This window comes from Camponotus vicinus, unplaced genomic scaffold, assembly GCF_025532165.1.
Source record: "Camponotus vicinus isolate PSW18456_S1 unplaced genomic scaffold, iyCamVici1.0 SCAF_11, whole genome shotgun sequence".
Classification (NCBI taxonomy): Eukaryota; Metazoa; Arthropoda; class Insecta; order Hymenoptera; family Formicidae; genus Camponotus; species Camponotus vicinus.
In genome coordinates, this window is record NW_028141947.1 from 13,950,233 (window position 1) to 13,968,548 (window position 18,316).

At 36.6% G+C, this 18,316-nt stretch overlaps 1 protein-coding gene across 8 annotated transcripts in view; it reads left to right on the forward strand.

The window, feature by feature from the left end:
* Kon (chondroitin sulfate proteoglycan 4-like protein) overlaps nt 1-18,316 on the forward strand; it is a 52,193-nt gene that overhangs the window by 21,311 nt on the left and 12,566 nt on the right. For all 8 annotated transcript variants that reach the window (XM_083081531.1, XM_083081535.1, XM_083081532.1 and 5 more), the window contains 3 exons: nt 814-977; nt 7,649-7,880; nt 14,132-14,348. In XM_083081531.1, the coding sequence (XP_082937657.1) occupies nt 814-977; nt 7,649-7,880; nt 14,132-14,348 (613 nt within the window). The remainder of the gene's footprint in view (nt 1-813; nt 978-7,648; nt 7,881-14,131; nt 14,349-18,316) is intronic.

The following is an 18,316-nucleotide window of genomic DNA, read 5'->3' on the forward strand; positions in this document are numbered from 1 at the left end:
ATTATTGTGCACATTTAAAAAACTATATATGGATTTTAACGGAATCTTCTCTTATTATTAAAATCAAAATAGTAAAAAAAATTAATTTTTATCTTTAGAATTAGGTACATAAATGGGGTTAAGAAATTGTCGTGAATCTTACAAGATTTGCAAAAATCTTACTAGTTTGTTGTCTATCTTCGCAGTCTCGTCGCGCGACTTATTTGCTTATTTACCGCTGCTTACGGCGCAGTACGGTAAATATATGAAATTTCTTGAAGAAAGCCACTTTAGCTCGCAATTCAAAAGTTATCGGAGAAACAGATGAACGAAATAAAACTTTCCGAGTGACACTTAATTTCTCTTTCTCGGCATTGAAGAAAAATGAGGTCTTGTGCGCCGACTCTGCAACGTATTCATCTCATTTCTTATTTTTACGTAAAAATATAGGACGTTTGCGAGTGCGATGTTTAACGGTCATATTCCTTTTTTTTATAAATTCATATTTTAATTATTATTATATTAGTCAGCGGAATATAAAATGAGAACCAACTGTAATGGGGAACCGCCTTCGTCGTTATGAGAAAACCGTGTAATTTTCAGGACCGTAGAATTGTCGAGTGAGCGAGAGAGAAAGAGAGAGAACATTTACAACGTTATGTAAATTAAAATGAAGGATTGCAACGTTAATAGCGCATTTTCCTGTTTCCCTCTCTCTCTCTCTTTCTCTCCATCTTTTTCCTCCCTCCGGCAAATTGTCCGGTATATAATAATGCGCGTCATCGGTCTTCCACGTTGTACCACCTAAACGCATTAAATTTGTTAAACTTGCAGTGTCGTTTTACGGAGCGAGCTACATCCATCTTCCGGTTCAAGAGGCCAAGGGTGCTACTGACATCAGTTTCCGGTTTCGAACTCATCTCGCCGATGCTATGCTGCTATTGGCTGCTGGCAAGACGGATTACTGCCTGATCAAACTCGAAGCCGGCAGATTGAAGGTTCGTTTGCCCCCGGCGCTTACTTCTATTAATAGGCTTTCTGTTTGGTGCCGGTCGTCTCGTCGTCGTTAACGGACCGCACGTGCTACGATACGCTTGTCAGGCCGTCTCTCTTTTCTCTCCCCGTGTCCTTGCGGAGAAATTAGAGACGCGCCATGACACGAAAAAAAATACAGATTCTTGCGTGCGCTAAAATATTCCCCTTCGCGAGGTACCGCGAGGAAAAAGGAGGACTCGTTCGCGCAGATGTAACACTCGCGCGCGTGTCCGCGGTTTTTATTACCTTGGGATTTTTATTTCTTAACGAAAGAGATGGCACGCGTCCAACGGCACACGGCGAGGGGTATTGCATCCAGAAAAAGATCCTAATCGGCAATGAATTTTGTGAGCTGAAGGACAACGCGCGTGAATATACATACGTAGAGATATTAATTATTGATTCGTAATGTCGCGCATATTCTTATTTATTTTATTCTTATTATCATTACATAATCATTTATAAACATTCATTTGTGTTTACTGTGGCTTTTTAAAATATCTTTCAATAATAGTGCATACTCTGATATCATATATATTATATATATTTATATTTTCATGAAAAAAATATCATTTAATTAGATTATCATTTAATTAATGTAGCCTTGCTTCTTTCCCCATTTATCGGAGATATTATTTGTTAGAATGAAATATCATTTATACTATTATTAAAAGAAAAAATTATTAAAAAGAAGTACGTAAGAAGTGCAGGTTCTAGGCTAAAGGACAAGGGAAATGGAAGGGATGGAACAAAGGCAGTGATCTGTAACATCGCTGCATAGTTAAGGGTTAATAAAGGTAACAATAACAGCTTAAGAGTTAAGAATAGAATAATATCTTCACACTGTATAATATCGAAATCGATAAGACTACAAAGTAGCAACTCCAAAATTTTGTGTTTCTGCGCGATTAAAAAGTATTCTAAAAATTTTTATTAAAAACTGAAAATTAAATGCCGATTCCGCGTACCTATCGCACAGTATTTTATTTTGATGTAAAAATCGTACGTACGTCATAGACAGAACCTTATGTATGAAAAGGGCAAACATGTACTAGAAAGAAACCAATAAATTGATTCGCCAACGAGCGAGATACAACCAAACCAGCCACCAAAATCAATCGTAGGTGGATTTCGATATCGCGGAGTATCACATTTCAACCGATGGCAATTGCACCTCAATCGTAGAGAGAATTAACTAGCCGCTACTTCTATTGTATCCGATCAGCCGATGAATCGACGATCGTCGAGTTTCACCGTAAATTCGCGTCTTTTTTTTTTGCCTGTACCGTCATAAAGAAAGATTTCACGGCGGTTGATAAGCGGTTCGACGTCCTCGTTAAAAGATCGACTTTCTATCTTTCTTTTGATAGCTTGATGACGTAGCGCGCGTCAACATCGATGGCGGCTGCTTTACAACACGTCGAACAACGAGAACAAAACCGCGTAATGTCTTTTCCATCCATCGACGTCTCGCGAAATGAAATTGTACGATGATACCGCGCAATGGTGAAGTCAATTCTTTTTTTTTTACACACTCGGTTTTATCGCGCTTCGATACGATGATGTTCCGACCTGAAACGCCATTCGCCGCGTCGCAACGCGTTTTCGTTTTTTGCGTATCAGTCAGGATTTCACACGTTCGGTCAAAACTGTCCGGACAAAATCACTCGATCGGATTTTACGCAATAATGAACGTTGCGGTCCAAATAATGGGACGAGGCATTTTTTTCGTCGAAAAGTCGTGCTGGATTTACGCGCAAACAGAGTAATGATTGATGTTCTCGTGATCCTGTTTTCCCGAGCGCGAATAAGTTTCGTCGAAAATTATTCTTAAAGAAACAAATATTCATTCGTCGAGAGCGTATATCGCGCTAATTTACACGTACTAATTAAACGTGTACGCTATATGCGCGATGCATGTGAAATGAGCGGGAAAGATTCACTCTCGCGTTTAGTGGCCGAGAAAAACATCCGCGACATGAAACGAGATCGAAAACGAAAACGATTTATTATATCTCATATATCGTTATCTTCCGATGACATTTATATGGATATTTTTTACATTGTTAGCGTTGTAAACGTGAAAACACATGTACGCACGTCGACAATACATATCGCATTATAATAAAATTCCATTTCATATCTGTTCTAGTATTAGAAATTGCAATTCAGATTGAATATATTCGCGAAATGCGAATTTTCGTGATCGATATCTACGTTATTATGACGAGCGTCAAGACTGCTGGCAATGTAAATAAACACGACCGTTCTCGCGTACATGAAACATGTACGTAACAGAGTATAGCACGCCTATAAGCAAGTTTCATGGACCATAATGAGAAGAACGCTGACAGCGATAGAGCTCGCGTAGTAGCCACATCCTGTCTCTTGATAATAACCGTTGATGAGACCGGCGCTGCTTCTAATTATGTACAAAGAACATTGCGCGCTTGCAACGAAGTTACAACTTTGCCACAGATTATTAATTTTCCAACGATTAATATTCTCGCGCGTACTCTCATGTTTTATATGACTCATTATCACGCTCCCACCAACGAATGAAACGTGCTTAGCGCCCTAATCATCGCGAGCTGCGATTCGCGAGAATCCGACGCGCGGATCCTAATATTATTTTCCCGACGAGCGCAATTAGGGTAATCGATTTTTACCATGGTTGTCACAATCATCCCGAAATCCATCTCTTCGATAGACGCTGTCTCGTATTTCAATCGCAAAGTTCTCGTCAATCTTGGCTGCCGTGCTTCTTACGTTCTCGTTTCCTCGAAAAACTTTGAATCTTAACGTCGAAATAGAACCGTACGCGATGCAGTATTAAAATACCCTTTATTCTGAGTGCATTAGCCGCGTGCAAGCGCGGTATCTTGGTTACGTGCATGAATCCCGGCGTGAAAACCGCGTGAATCTAATTTCGCAAAGGGTTAAGTCTGTGCAGCGCGAAGAAGCTGCTTTGCCGTCGGAGCTTAATTAAATTTGTTAAGAAGATCGTTAAGGAGGATGAGGGCAGGATAAACGGCCGGGGTAAAAAGTGCAACGGCTGTTCCGGGATCTCGTGTGCCTCCTCGAGACAGAGGACTCTCGCTCGACGCCTCCGGAAGCTTAAAAGCCCCTCTCTCTATCCAGCGATAATCCGGCGATTCAGAACTTAATTGCGACGATATATCGCGGTATCGCTCGCTTTCCAGCCGGCGATATAATCGGGTCTCCACTTTCAAGTAGTATTTAAGATTTGAAAAACTTTCCCTCTTTGCGCGCCTTGCTTTTACCTTTTTTTATGAATTTTTAATTAAATTTACTAAATACACTCTTATTGCAACTACCTTTAATTTAGTTTATACAGTTGTCTTTCTTTTTTTTTCCTTTATTACCGCGTGTAAAATATGAAAATTTACGAAATTTAAATAAGCAAATTACGAATTCTTGTCAAGATAAAATATGTTTAATAAGCTAAGTGTGCCGAGAAACGTAATGATGAGACGTTAAGAATTTGATAGCAACAATAATATAATGGACCATAATGCCTTATAATTAGAGAAAATGTTGTATTGTACTTTTCTTCTTCGTGTTAAGAGAACCGTAATCCTAGTAATTATGAAACATCGTCATTAGCAAAGCGTGACATTTTTCCCGACCCAAATAGGTATTTTCTCGGCGTTACCTTGTATTTAAACAGCAACGGGAATTATAAATATATCTATTCTAACGAATTAACGGAGAAAGAAAGTGAGCGTTTTATTTCACCGACGATTGCATTCGAGCGCGAAACAATCGTTAATCTTGAGCCTCCGATAACCCGATGAATCAAATCTTAATTACTGCAGCGTATCGCGATATTGCTCACTTTTCAATGCCCGACGCCATTCATCGGCGATTGACGTGAAAGGGAAATTTTCTGCGACATGTTGACATTTCGCAGTGATAATCGGACAGTCGCGTTCTCTCGTGTACGTCGCTTCCACTATTGTATCGCGATCTATGTGTGCGTATTCGCGATAAACGCGAGAGTATCGGTATATCACAATAGCCCCGTCTAAACCTATCTCGACGTCCCGCGGATAATCCGACGATTCGGCTACGCCGGGATGCATCGGTGGTTTCCGATATTCACTTTCCAATCGTCGATGCATTCCTAATGCGACCATCGCAGACGCTTCGACAACTGTGTGCGCAGAAGCACGTTTACATTCTACAAAGTGTCGACGTATATCGCGCGCTCTTATACATATTAATGAATTCTACATTTAGTTACCCGATATTGCTGCGTTCGATTTTAAAAGAGACCTCTCTTTCCCTTTGTGTCCCCTTTCTCTCTTTTTAAACGTAACTTGTTTCGAAACTTTAATTTTCTTAATTTATGTCTCTCCCTGCAATTCATATCCCTCTTCATATTTCATTATAATTTATAAATTCTTTTTTACTTACTCTGGACGGCGGATTCTGCTGCTCGTAGTAGTGGTAGGTTTACCTGTAACAAGAAGAAATATCAGCGGTTAGTAACAGTAGTAGTAACTATGCTATCGCCAGCCTTGCTCTCGGTTCGCAAAAGCTCGCGCCTTTATTACCGGATCGATCGTAAAAACCGACGGTGCACCAGTAACTTGGACTGCGCCGCCACTGCAACTTTAGTCTCGGACGATCGACTTTTCATTAAGAGGAGGAGAACCGCAGCGGATGCTCCTCGATCTCTTACACAGGATCAACGAAGACCGCGCTCGAGGAACAGTAGCGCGACGCCGTAGTAGGAACGCTATAAGTCTCGGACGCTCGATCCAGGACGCGATTAAAGCCTCTTTATCAGGAGCCTGCTACTTCACCTCTGGATAAAGCGCATCGTGTACTATCTGCTAACTCGATAATGCATTACACCGCGTTGAAACATAAGGTTTAAGTGACGCGGCTATAAAAAACGTGCCGAGAATTATTTATCTACACGTAGTCTTTATCCGTAAAAAAAATTTATTTCCCGCAACTATTTCAATTTTTTATTTCTCTTCTTTTCTTAAGTTTAAATTATTCGATATTTAAGTTTTAATGAAATGTTTAATACAGTAATATTCATTACAAATTGATATAAAAAAATTAAATTCTTTATTCTCTATATATACTACTTATACATAGTATCAATTTTTATTACGTCTTTCTAGAGTTTTATATCAAATTTTATGTGAAAAGATAATCTTAAATATCAAATTCTGTAGAAATATCTTAAACCATCCATCTGTCCGTTAAGAAAATTAATTATTAAAAAATATATATATTATGTAATATTTACAATAATCAACAATATTGGACGACAAGTGTGGTAGACAACAATCAGCCACAGTTGATTTAGACGGTTTCTGTGAATCTAAATGTGCGCGGTAAAGGGGAGGAAGAGGAGTTTGAATTTATCCTCCCCTGGGTATGTATCGTAAATCCACTATACGCGTAACTAGAAATCCCCGACGGTGTGATTACAAAGTAACTGCAGTAACTGCTGTTGCGCGATGCGTTTTGGGAAAATAATGATACATATCTATATCCGTCTTTTGTGCGGTTCTTACGCATTACACGTAAACGTAGAACATAATTGCGAGAATCAGACAAAGACTCTGCCAGCGGCGCTGCTAAATTGCGGCCGAATCGCGTCGTTTCTTTTCCTTCATTGATCAAATATAGGGACGACGAGCTATCGAAGGGGTTCGACATTTATTTTCCGCGCGAAACCGAGAGCCGTTTTCACTGTCTGTCTAGCTGTCTGCCTTCTTCATTCTCTCGGCGTGTAAACTCATTGTACGAGTGCTTCAAGTGCAGACGGAATACACGAAACCTCGAGCTGTCGGATTCCTGTCAGCTCACGCTGTCGGAGAATTTGCAGGGCATGACTGGCGCCAGACAACCTCGTGTACCAAGCTTAGTACACCTACTTTGCCAAATCTAGCTTTTTTTGCAGATTTGTATCTGTTTCTCGACGCGAACTCGAAAATGATGAATCAAATATGTATTTTCAAAGTCTCGAATTTCCAACAATTTGTATCGAGATAAAATTAAATATCCGTGTCAAATTATGTATTCGACAGCGTAAATAATTATGCAAATAACGATACATTATTACTTTTAATATTTTGCTTTTAGAAATATTAATTGTACCGCTTGTACGGATTTTTATTTCATTTCTCTTCCGTGCGGTATAATTATTTCACAATAAGTGCAAAACTTTTTGATTACACCGTCGAGGCCGCAAAGAAGATAAAGCTACCTTATGGCGAGACGCTTCTTGCGACACTTGTGCGCAGTCGTCGCTTTCGTTCATTAAATATCTTAAAGTATCCGTGTATCTCTCTCTCTCACACACATCGGTAAAAACCACACTTTTCCATAACATTTTTTCAATACCGCGATACATGGTTTTTGGCTAGTGCGAAAAGCTATAAAGCACACTGGGTCCACGGTCGGAAACCAAAACTCTATTTCGAAGAGGAAAACAACCGGCTTTTTGAAAAAAGACTAAGGAAAACAAAACAAGGATGCATTTATATCGTAAAACCCATTTGCGGTAGCGGCGCGTCTACAATAACTCTGGTAAAAAAATGAGACTGACTTTTACGAGCGCCGCTCCTACTATTTTTTGCCGCAGGTTCACATTAATCTAGGCGCAGGCGAGAACGAGATGGCGAGCGCTCGCGGATTGACACTAAACGACCTCAGTTGGCACGAGGTCAATTTGACGAGACGTGAGGCCAACATCAGCCTACAGATCGATGTCATACATACAACGAGGTCGCAACTACCGGGTCGCTTCTTCGAGCTGAACATACACTACGGCGTTTTCATCGGCGGACAAGGCTATTTCAACGAATTATTTCTAGGTAAGACGGTAGGACAGGCAAAGGAAGGGCAGACAAGGCTTGGTTTATCCGGTTTAAATTGTCTCACCACGTAACTGAACTAGATTCGATACGGCGCACCAGCAAAAACCACATTTGTCGATGTTGCATTTGCGCTGCGGTCATGACTATCTTCCCTTTCCCTTCATCTTGTTTCGTTAAATGAATCTCACCCAACTGCCGTAAGGACAATTGTGAGATTAGATAATCAAGAATCGCGCTTAATAAATAATTCGCACACATATTCGAATGAGACATTTTCTGTGTCGTTAAAAATTTTAAAATAAAATATTTTTCATGCAAATTGTTCACGTCACATGTGTGTAAAAAAATATTAATAAAGTAAAAATATATAAGAGAAAATAACTTTATAATAAACATAAATAATGAACGATGGAGAAATCAGAACGAATATTTTTCCTACATATTATTGCTCGTCACTGTATATTAATGTACAAGTAAACGTAAATAATTTGAGATACGACAACAGAGTATATAAAATATATGATTGCTGTGCGTGATTTGCTAAAATATTATTTTTATTGAATTTTCTTTGAGAAAATAAACATTAATAAACATTAAAACATTAAATAAACATTAAAATAATTTAATATTTTCCTTCAATTACAGAGCGTACTGTAAAAAATAAAAAATAAAATTATCACAATAGTCATGCGATTAATAATGTAAAAATAGAGCTTTACAGAGAGCATACGAGATAATATAATATTAATAAATTAATAATTATTTATGCGGTAAATTGATCCGCAGCTCGCAGATGAATTAAATTTGATAGGTTTCAATTATAAATTGTGATAAAAAGCATCAATAGTATGACAGCATAGTTATTCGCATCTCTTTGTTTTCTGAAATGACGATATGAATTGTAATAAAAATAATGCCAATATACTCGAAATCAGAAAACCAATCGCGTTTTTAAAAAGCAATAGTAATTAAGACTTCGATATGCATGAATTTAATTTTACTTCGACAATTTACGAATAATATCAAATATCAAATATCATATTTATATGTATTTATGTATCTTTTTCCTTTTTTATGGCAGTTTGATAAGCACTAATAAGAAGAAAAGACGATCATCAATAATACACATTGTGTGTATAAAATAAATAACAATATTTAATAATTTAAAGGCTATAAATTTAGTACATTATTCACGTAATGTTATTAATATTTCCACTGCATGATTAATTTATTAACAAAAACAATGTATGCAATAATTAAAATCTATATGATATTGTACGAATATTTGCGTATATATCAGATTATTTATTTATATAATAAAATATAAGTGAAAAGTGGCTATACAAAATATATCAGAATATTTATATGTTAAATTTTAAATGTTTTAAAATATGAATAAGAAATAGCTCATACAATGATATAGGACAAAGTTATAACGCAATCATGGAATCTTAATGAATTATCTCTTAGAATTGTGTTATATTCGAGTCCACTTGCGGCAACGAAATTGCAGCGAGAACTATGTTAACTGACACAAAACGACATCGTCGAAATGATATTGTTTCGGCAGGCTTCTGTAATGGTTTCTGTAATGGCAATTCCAGAAGATGGGATGAAGATAGCATAAATAAAAAATATGAAACGTCGTGCTTCTTAAATAAAATCTCACCATAACTTTCAAGATTTGAAAATTTGTAGAGCATAAAAAATCAAAATAAAAAAAAATCTAGCGCGTATGGATAAAATTGTATTATAAATTGTATTATAAATGAACGGAAGCAAGTTTTTTTGAAACAATGAATAATAATATCAAAGAGAAAATTTGTCAGAAATAATTTAATATTTATCAACATTTGTTTTGTATTTTATAAAATTCCGCGATATTATATTTAAAAACAATCTTTAATTAATCCTAAGCAACAATTTTCAACGAAAAACTTATAATCACCTGTTTTCGCTCGTTGTCACGACTCAGCATAATGGTAAACAATTGTTTCACTATTATAGTATGCAGTATTATTCGAAGCAATCATTCAGAAAACGCATATTGTGACATTTTTAACGATCTCTCTCTACACGAATCCGCTTTCACGTATAAATTTAGAAAATTTAGATATATTTTATATACATTTTTTAGAAATATTAGAGATCTTTTTTTTTGGACTTTCCCTCAATTTTAGTAATGAATGTTATTGATATCCTCTTAAATGTAATCATATTAATGAATGATCGATGAATCTAATTGTAAAATGCTATCAACAGAGTTAAAAAAACAAACTACATTATGCATTATAAATCATTATTAATAAACAACTGGTAGAGATTGAGAAATTATGTTATAAAAAATTTTTTAAATTTTCTAAATTTATACGTGAAAGCGGATTCGTGTAGAGAGAGATCGTTAAAAATGTCACAATATGCGTTTTCTGAATGATTGCTTCGAATAATACTGCATACTATAATAGTGAAACAATTGTTTACCATTATGCTGAATCGTGACAACGAGCGAAAACAGGTGATTATAATGGTACAGTAGCTGATATTATATTGAAAGTATGACATACGCGCCGTCTCGTGTTTCCGCGATGGCACGGCTTAAATAATGGAGTACTGGGAGTCCGCGTTGCACAAAATCGCACGAACGAGGGAATGTAATTCAAACATTTGCCTTTGTTTTCGTTGTGTTAACGGCAACATGTAATGAGACTCGTCTCGTGCACTAGTAATGATCGTAATTACTGTTCGAAATATCACGCGATCAGCGTTTCATCAATGCCCGCGTAACTTTGCTCAATCGTGAAAATATATTCATCAAGTCGATCACGTTCATAATCCTGTTGCCGGTCCTAATTTCATTATCGCGCTCGCAATTCTATTAGCACCACGAATAAATTGAAAGTCTCGATACGTCTCTCGTGAGAAATGGCGATTGGAAAATTCTCCATTCGCCTTTTGCAGCTACAACGTTCGGCTGTATTACGCCTTTGTGGCAAAATTCCGGATTACGTTCTTCTCTGCTTCGGTATACTCACTATAGTATCGGTCATAGAACACTATGAGTTGGACGACAAAGAAAAGGTAAAGATATCCTTTCTATTTTCAATCCGTTGCGCACACAAAAAAATCTTACACGAAGAAAAATCATATTATTTTTTTAGTCTTTCTGAAAACGTGAGATGAAAGCGTGAAATAATATATTTTAGGATCAAAATAAACTAGAATAAATTAAAGCACGCTAGAAAATAATTTTGTTGGAATATTTTACGGAGGAATGTGTGAAAGTGTAAAAATTCGCGGGAAATGTAAGAATTTGCGAGGAATAAGAATTCATGGATTCAGAGATGTAACCAGTATTTATTTATATTAGTGCGCAATCATAATTTTGACGTTGTGCTCACAATTTCTTCTTGTGCGTGTATATTTACGAGCGTATATGACTCGTTTAAAATAAACTTGGCTCTTATACCCAAACGACTGCACCTTTCGTGTTCCATATATACCACAAACAGCTTGATAACGACTAGGCTCTTTAATACAGGCCTGGCGCATCAGCCGCAGCGGCGAGATAATCATTTCTCCGAAGTAAAACAAAAAATTTAACCAAGTCGTTCCATTCGAATTGACGCGAACGAAATTGAATACGATCAGCGCAAACAGCATCATTCTCTTTCCCTCTCCATATTTCTCTCTGTCTCTCTTATTCTCCCTGTAGACGCCCCCATCGTTATCTCGTCGGCCGTCACGCATAATACTCGCCGACCAGCTCGAAATTCAATTTACATATTCATGACAATTCATTTGTACCCTGTGGGCCACTCCTTGGAGAAGGTCTTATTAATTCTCTGGCAGTGAGTCTCGCTAAATTCTCGAGGAATAAAGAAAGAGAGACAACCTCCCCGGCATTTGAAGGAGGGTGCAAAATTCATTTTATGGTACAGACTCTGTATAGGGTTGCAGAAGACCCGAAAATAATATCAACTACTCGCAGACTTGTAGGATTCTTGAAGCAGTTTGCAATAGATTCCTCTGCAGAAGATTTAACTCTTCCCTTTTTGGCTTTTAGCTTTTCGATGTACAGAGATTAAACATCAAGATAAGTTTCTATTGAAATTAAATAAATCTATTTGAAGTTAAAACAAAGAGATAATACAGTTCTACAGAGAGTCGCTTAACTATAATTTTAAAGTTTAATTTATATCTTCAAATCTTTCTTTTTAAATGTAAATATTAAATGTATGTGCAAATTAATATATATGTATATATATATGATTTTCTTTCAATTGTTCACATTTTGAGACACGTGTATAGCGCTGACACACATATATGTGTGTGCAATATTCCTAGTTATATCTGTATAAATAAAAAAATGCGCACGTACATATACAAAACTGTACAATGGAAGCGTATACCTATAATCGATGCAAGATTCTCAGCGTGGATTTCGCTTATCGACCGCCATTTTCTCGCCTCTCCGTAGAAACAGAGAATATTCTCGCCGCACAACGTATATTTGATAGTTGCGAGAAATCAATAAAGATATACATATATATTTCAATGTATCGATATTAAAATCCTAAAATTTATACAAGAGAGAGAAGTTCTCTTGTTATTATGTAAATGTAAATTACAAATTTATCTGAAATCTTACTATTTTAAAAATTATCTATTTTGTTGTGACATATTTTTAACATGATCTTTATTTCGCGAAATATCTTGATTTATATACTGTGCGAGAAACTCCCCCTTTCTTAAATAATTTCTTTGTCTGCTACTTTTTTCTCATGCTCTATAAATATAAAATTTATATTTTCTCTATTTTACTGCATATAGAAATCTTAATTTTTTATTAACATATTTATAATTTAGACGTTTATTGAACCGTAATGAACAAATAGATATAAAAATATTTTTAATTAAAAGAACAAACAAAATTTAATAAAGAGAGAACTCCATTTAGCGTATAATTCGATAAAATCGATGCTTATTAAAACCAACGCAGTTCATCAAAATAAGATCATTGAGATATCGTTGTTGTTACTTATGCAAATCTATCTTCCGAAAATTGTTATTTTGCCCCGATGTGTGACAACATCCATGCTGGGCAAATCCATCGCCAATATTTAGAGACGCGTAAACCGCTGTTCTGCAGCGCGATGAGGGGAGAGAGTGGGAGATTGGCCGTGCGCCAAAACATCTTATCAATCAATAAAATTTTGCATTATGTAAAAAGACCGACGATGGTGTCGCGAGGCTACGATCGGTACGTCGCAACGATATAGTAAACAGATTGGCTGGTTTATAGAGAAACCGCCGGCATTCCGTCACAAACTGTCTCCGTGATTCCGTGGCGTGCCAAATAAACGCCTGCTCTCGGACCGCTTATACACACGTATCCAGTCGGTTTCTGTCGCGTGTAGAGTGACAGCATCGTCTTAACAGGCATCGACACACCGTAGCTCGAGGGTAATCCACCAACTTACCTCGAGATGCGCTCTCGTCACACACGAAGACAATTAACTTCGTGTTGCAGCGAAACCGCCCGCGGCGCGAAACCGCCAGTTTCGCCGAATCCGTTGCATCTGTTACAGATATCAAGTAGAACGTGCACTATCTGTATCGCGCATTATATGTATTACACATAATATATATATATATATAATTCTCCGCAACGTTCCAAGAAATTTTGATTTCTCGAAATTGGGTTTTAAAAACATGTTCGGATTTTTACAATTAAATAAAATGGGTCAAGAAAAACATCTGTTTGTTTTCTCGCTATGATCTCTGTTCAATAAAAGAATTATTATGGCAAAAAATCACTTATGCTTATGTATTGATTGTATTCTCTGGCGATGAATATTAAATATGTCACAATTAATCGTTTGTAATCAGTTTCTTTTAGATTTATTAATTGTAAGCGATCTAAAATTAGAATAAAAATTGACAGCTACATCTGCCGTTATTTGAAAACTGACATTCAACTGAAATTGGAATCGTTCCTGGTTATATTCCTATGTAACGTTTCAAGCGACATAAATCAATAATGACCTCATTAATATGTTTAATGGATACCACCTACGAAGTTCTATCTATAAAACGCGTGAACACATTTTGCAAATTTATTGAAAATATAAATAAATTTTTCGTATGTATTCGAAATTCCATCGCGCCCTTTCGTTCCTTTTCACCGTCGATGTTACGTATCGAGAATGATTCGCGAGACTAAAATTCTTCGCCCGTTTGATTCGCAGGACACACAGATTATCTGAGAGGATGCATGGCTGACATAATCTACAATGGCGCCAAAGTTATAGAATACGCCAGGTCGAGGAAGGGCCAGTCGGAGGCAACAGCCGTAACGTGGGGTTGTTCACCGGAATTCGACGCCACGAGAAGCACGGAAGTCAGCTTCGTCGAGGACGGCGCCTTCGTCGCCATTCCGCGCCCCATTCCGCGCTCCGGTTCAAGGTATGTACCAAAAGTATCACTTTCCGTTGTAATGTATATGCTTCTATTTACCATCGCCGCGCACATTTGCGAGATCGTGGTAAACGTAATTAAAACTGTCACGACGCAATTTATATCAGCTGTTTCATCTCGATAATGTATATTCCGATATAAGAGAACAGATGCGACATTCGTATCTCATTAACCTATTACATCAAGGCTGTTGTTTTATTTATATAATTATTATATTTTTTATCATTTAACTTTAAACTTATTCGACAATGATGCAACTTGAAGAAAAATTTCACAGACATAAAACAAGTTCGGGTCATTTGTCTCTTTTTTTTTTGCGTAACATATGTTCCAGTTTTACCGGCGACTCTATCGCGTACCATCACGTAAAATAAATACGTTGGTTCACGAATCCAATATCTTATGGTAATGCCGCGGGAAATCCGTTTCACCGAGGTCGGCGGCGGGGTCGCATAACTCGCATTCTCCTGCCTGTATATCTACATCCACGCCGCATTCAAGCCATCGGTCAGAGAAGGCCTTTCATGTTACGCGATTCCTACCACTTTCATCTCTCGCGCAGCTTTTAACGAGCATTAAACCCGTGAAAGCGTTGTTAAATCGTCTCGAAAAGCTCGAAAACAACTGTTTCAATCGCGAGAGTTACGGCGACGTAACTCTCGCAACGAGACAAGCAGCAACACTTCGTCAATAGAGACACTTTGATCCCTCTTTTCAATATGGCACAAGGACTTCGAGATGAGGACAGTCGATTGACTCGAAAGCTCATAACGATAAAGCTACTTAAGTCGCGAGTAGTCGTTTATGGAATTAATACTATTCATGAAATACGCAAAGACTCGAGTCATTTATGTTATGAATATCGCGGTAGAGATACGTAGAGTACAATTTTGTTAGATGATAAATTCATACAGCCTATATAGAGCAATAATTTCAATATGTATAAGCTTTTTTAACACATACAAGTAATAATATTATATTATTAAATTTTAAATCACATGTGTAAAACGGATGACTCGGGAGATTTTAATCTTAATATTAAACGAAAGAAAATGCTTGTTAGTGAGAGAAAGCTGATTTAGACTATAACTGAAAATACGTACACAGCATGTTTTTCAAAATGAGTTGAAAAGTTTTTAGATACGTAAGCGCGTCACTTTTTTTTATCTCTGAGCAAGTATGTGCAAGTATGCATATTGCAAGTTTCCTACGGTAAGATCGCATGCATTACGATTTCGCGGGTCTCCAGTATTTCTCGAAATATCTCAGAATAGAACCACGAATTCTCCTTTGTCTTTATAAATTAAAAGCATCGGAGATGGAGAGCAGCAATGTTTATTAAAAAACGTATGTTCACCGTAAGATGCATATTTCCAACAATATAGCGGAATATATTTCGCCTACAATTTACATTTCAATATTTTTTTTAAAGGGGAGGGTATTAATCTTCCGCGCAAAATGCAGATTCATTCCATGCTTCATTCGTGCGACCATGGTACGAAAATGCTAAGCACGTCCGAGGAGACTAAAAACCTCGGTGAGCCAAGTATGTCTTCGCTACATTGTCCTCGCGAAAATTATTCAGGAGTGCACTAAGAAGCGGAAAAACGTTTCATTTTCACACGAATGCGGTGTGCATCGGGTAAGCGCAGTTAATACCGGTCTTCATGTACACGTGGTTAAGTCCCGGTTGCGCGCACTGTTTCACGTGTCTTGTGGGATCTCGGAGAAGCTTCGGACGTAAATACTCTGGCTCTTTTGTTGTTCCGAATTAAAAGCACACTACTTCCGGGTAGAGTGATTCAACACTTATCTGAGAAAATAAATGTTGGAACCTGTTGCGTTATTACGTGTATAATCCGACTAAAAGCTAGACAAAGAACCGGTCCGGTTTTTTACATTAAATGTTTAAGAAAATTGCGACCTCTTTTCTCGCATATAGCACGATGAATATGTATGCACGATACATGTCTTGTCGATAAAGGGATAAGTAGATAGTCAGGTGGAATCGAGTGGATGACTGGACAATCGTAACTGTCTTCCTTCCACGACCTTCTACGTGAACTCGATGGACCATGAAGATTTCGACACATATAGACATGCGCTCTCAGTGTTCAATTGATTTGAAAGATTCAAATGCCATGTATGCGTATGCTTGCATAAACGTTCAGGTTATCTCTATTCAACCTGATAATTGCAATTTCCGCTTATCCGTCATCTAATTTATTGATTTTTTTATCAAAATTATATATAGAGTTATTATATTTAATATATATCAATTATATATAATATTTCTATTCCATTTTATTATATTCCATTATATTCTATTATTTCTATTCCTATATACAATATATCTATGTTGGTATTTAATTTAAATCAATAAAAATTGAAAGAATCAAATGGAAAGATTTCTCATGGGACAGTTCTCTTAATTTCAATCACTGCAATTCTTTGAACGAGTTTTCTTGAAAATCAATTGTCTTTTTGTAAAAGAACGCGCGTAAACTCACGTTACGCTTTCGAAAGCATAGCATCGATTGATGAACAGCATAGAAACACAAGCGGACTGTATTAGAACATCCTTAGTGCACCTCCAACATGGTAAACATCTAATTGTGTTTACAATTCGTACAGGTATACACATTTGCTTACAACATTACGAACTGTATTGTGTAGTAAGACGCATACTAACATATCGGACATCTTCATTAATTCCGGTTAACACAGTTAAACGATGACATAATTCTCGATAATTGTGATTCACGAAATAAACTTGGCTTGGAACTTAATTATAATATGTCAAGAGGCATCTCGTGCCAAAAGTATTTATATATTCTAACGTTCATCGAACTTTTTACTACGTTATTACCAAAGAATGATAAACGTGTAGAAAATAAAAGAGTTATAACAATTGTCGTGATATCAACGACATAAAAAAATGAATACATTGAGAATATTTTATTGTATGAGGAAATATTGCTATATATTAATATTTATTATAAAATAATATGCAATGATAATTTTAATATTTCGTCATAGTTGTTATTTTATACTATTATCGCATTCGTCTGTTTTTATGATAAAAGTCTAATCTATAACCACCATTGTAGCATTTTGCTATAGTGTTATTTCAAAAGCAATGAATCCGCTCGCTGAAGTAAATAATCGGCTTTCGTATTCACAACAGTCGCGGCGTCTTCGTGCACAAGATACGAAAATCACTCGTTCCAAAGTTTCCCGAGTAGAAGTCGACCGAGCGAAATTTGATTTGATTACAATTATAAATTCACGGCGAGCAATCTTCTCTTTTCTACCATCGTTTGCATTGCCTCACTTTAACTCGTGTTGCACGAATAATGTTTTGCCCACTTAATCGCACTTTGCAGTGAAATCTGAATATTGTACCGTCTAAGGAGCGATCATTAAACGAATAATAAAATATACAACTATCTTGCAGAAACAATATTTGTATAGAAATTTAAATGATGAAATTCAACAAATTATCGAATTTTTATTTCTTACTGTTATATTTTATATCCCTTAGATTTATAGAATTTTGCATATTTTGTCAAGATTTAATTGCAATTCGGTTCGCTTTTTCAAGAGAGAGTTCGTTATCTTGTTTCATAACGGAATACTATAAATCGACTGCGTCATGCTCGACCAGTCGATGCGTTCGCGAAAATTTCTCGTTTAATATTTTTACTGCTTCGCTGCATCGATTGTATGTAGCACTTGTGAATCGAAGAAATCAACCGCGAAATTCTAATCCGATTACTAAGATACGCAATAGTATCGAAATTTTCCACTATTCCACCAACACTGTTTTAGTATCAGCGGCATTATCCAGAAAGGATATTCTCCCCGCTAAGGTATCGTAAAATCGAACGACTCTGATTTGAACTCGGATATCGAGCGACTGCGATACTCTTTTTTTTCTTACAGGATAGTAACGA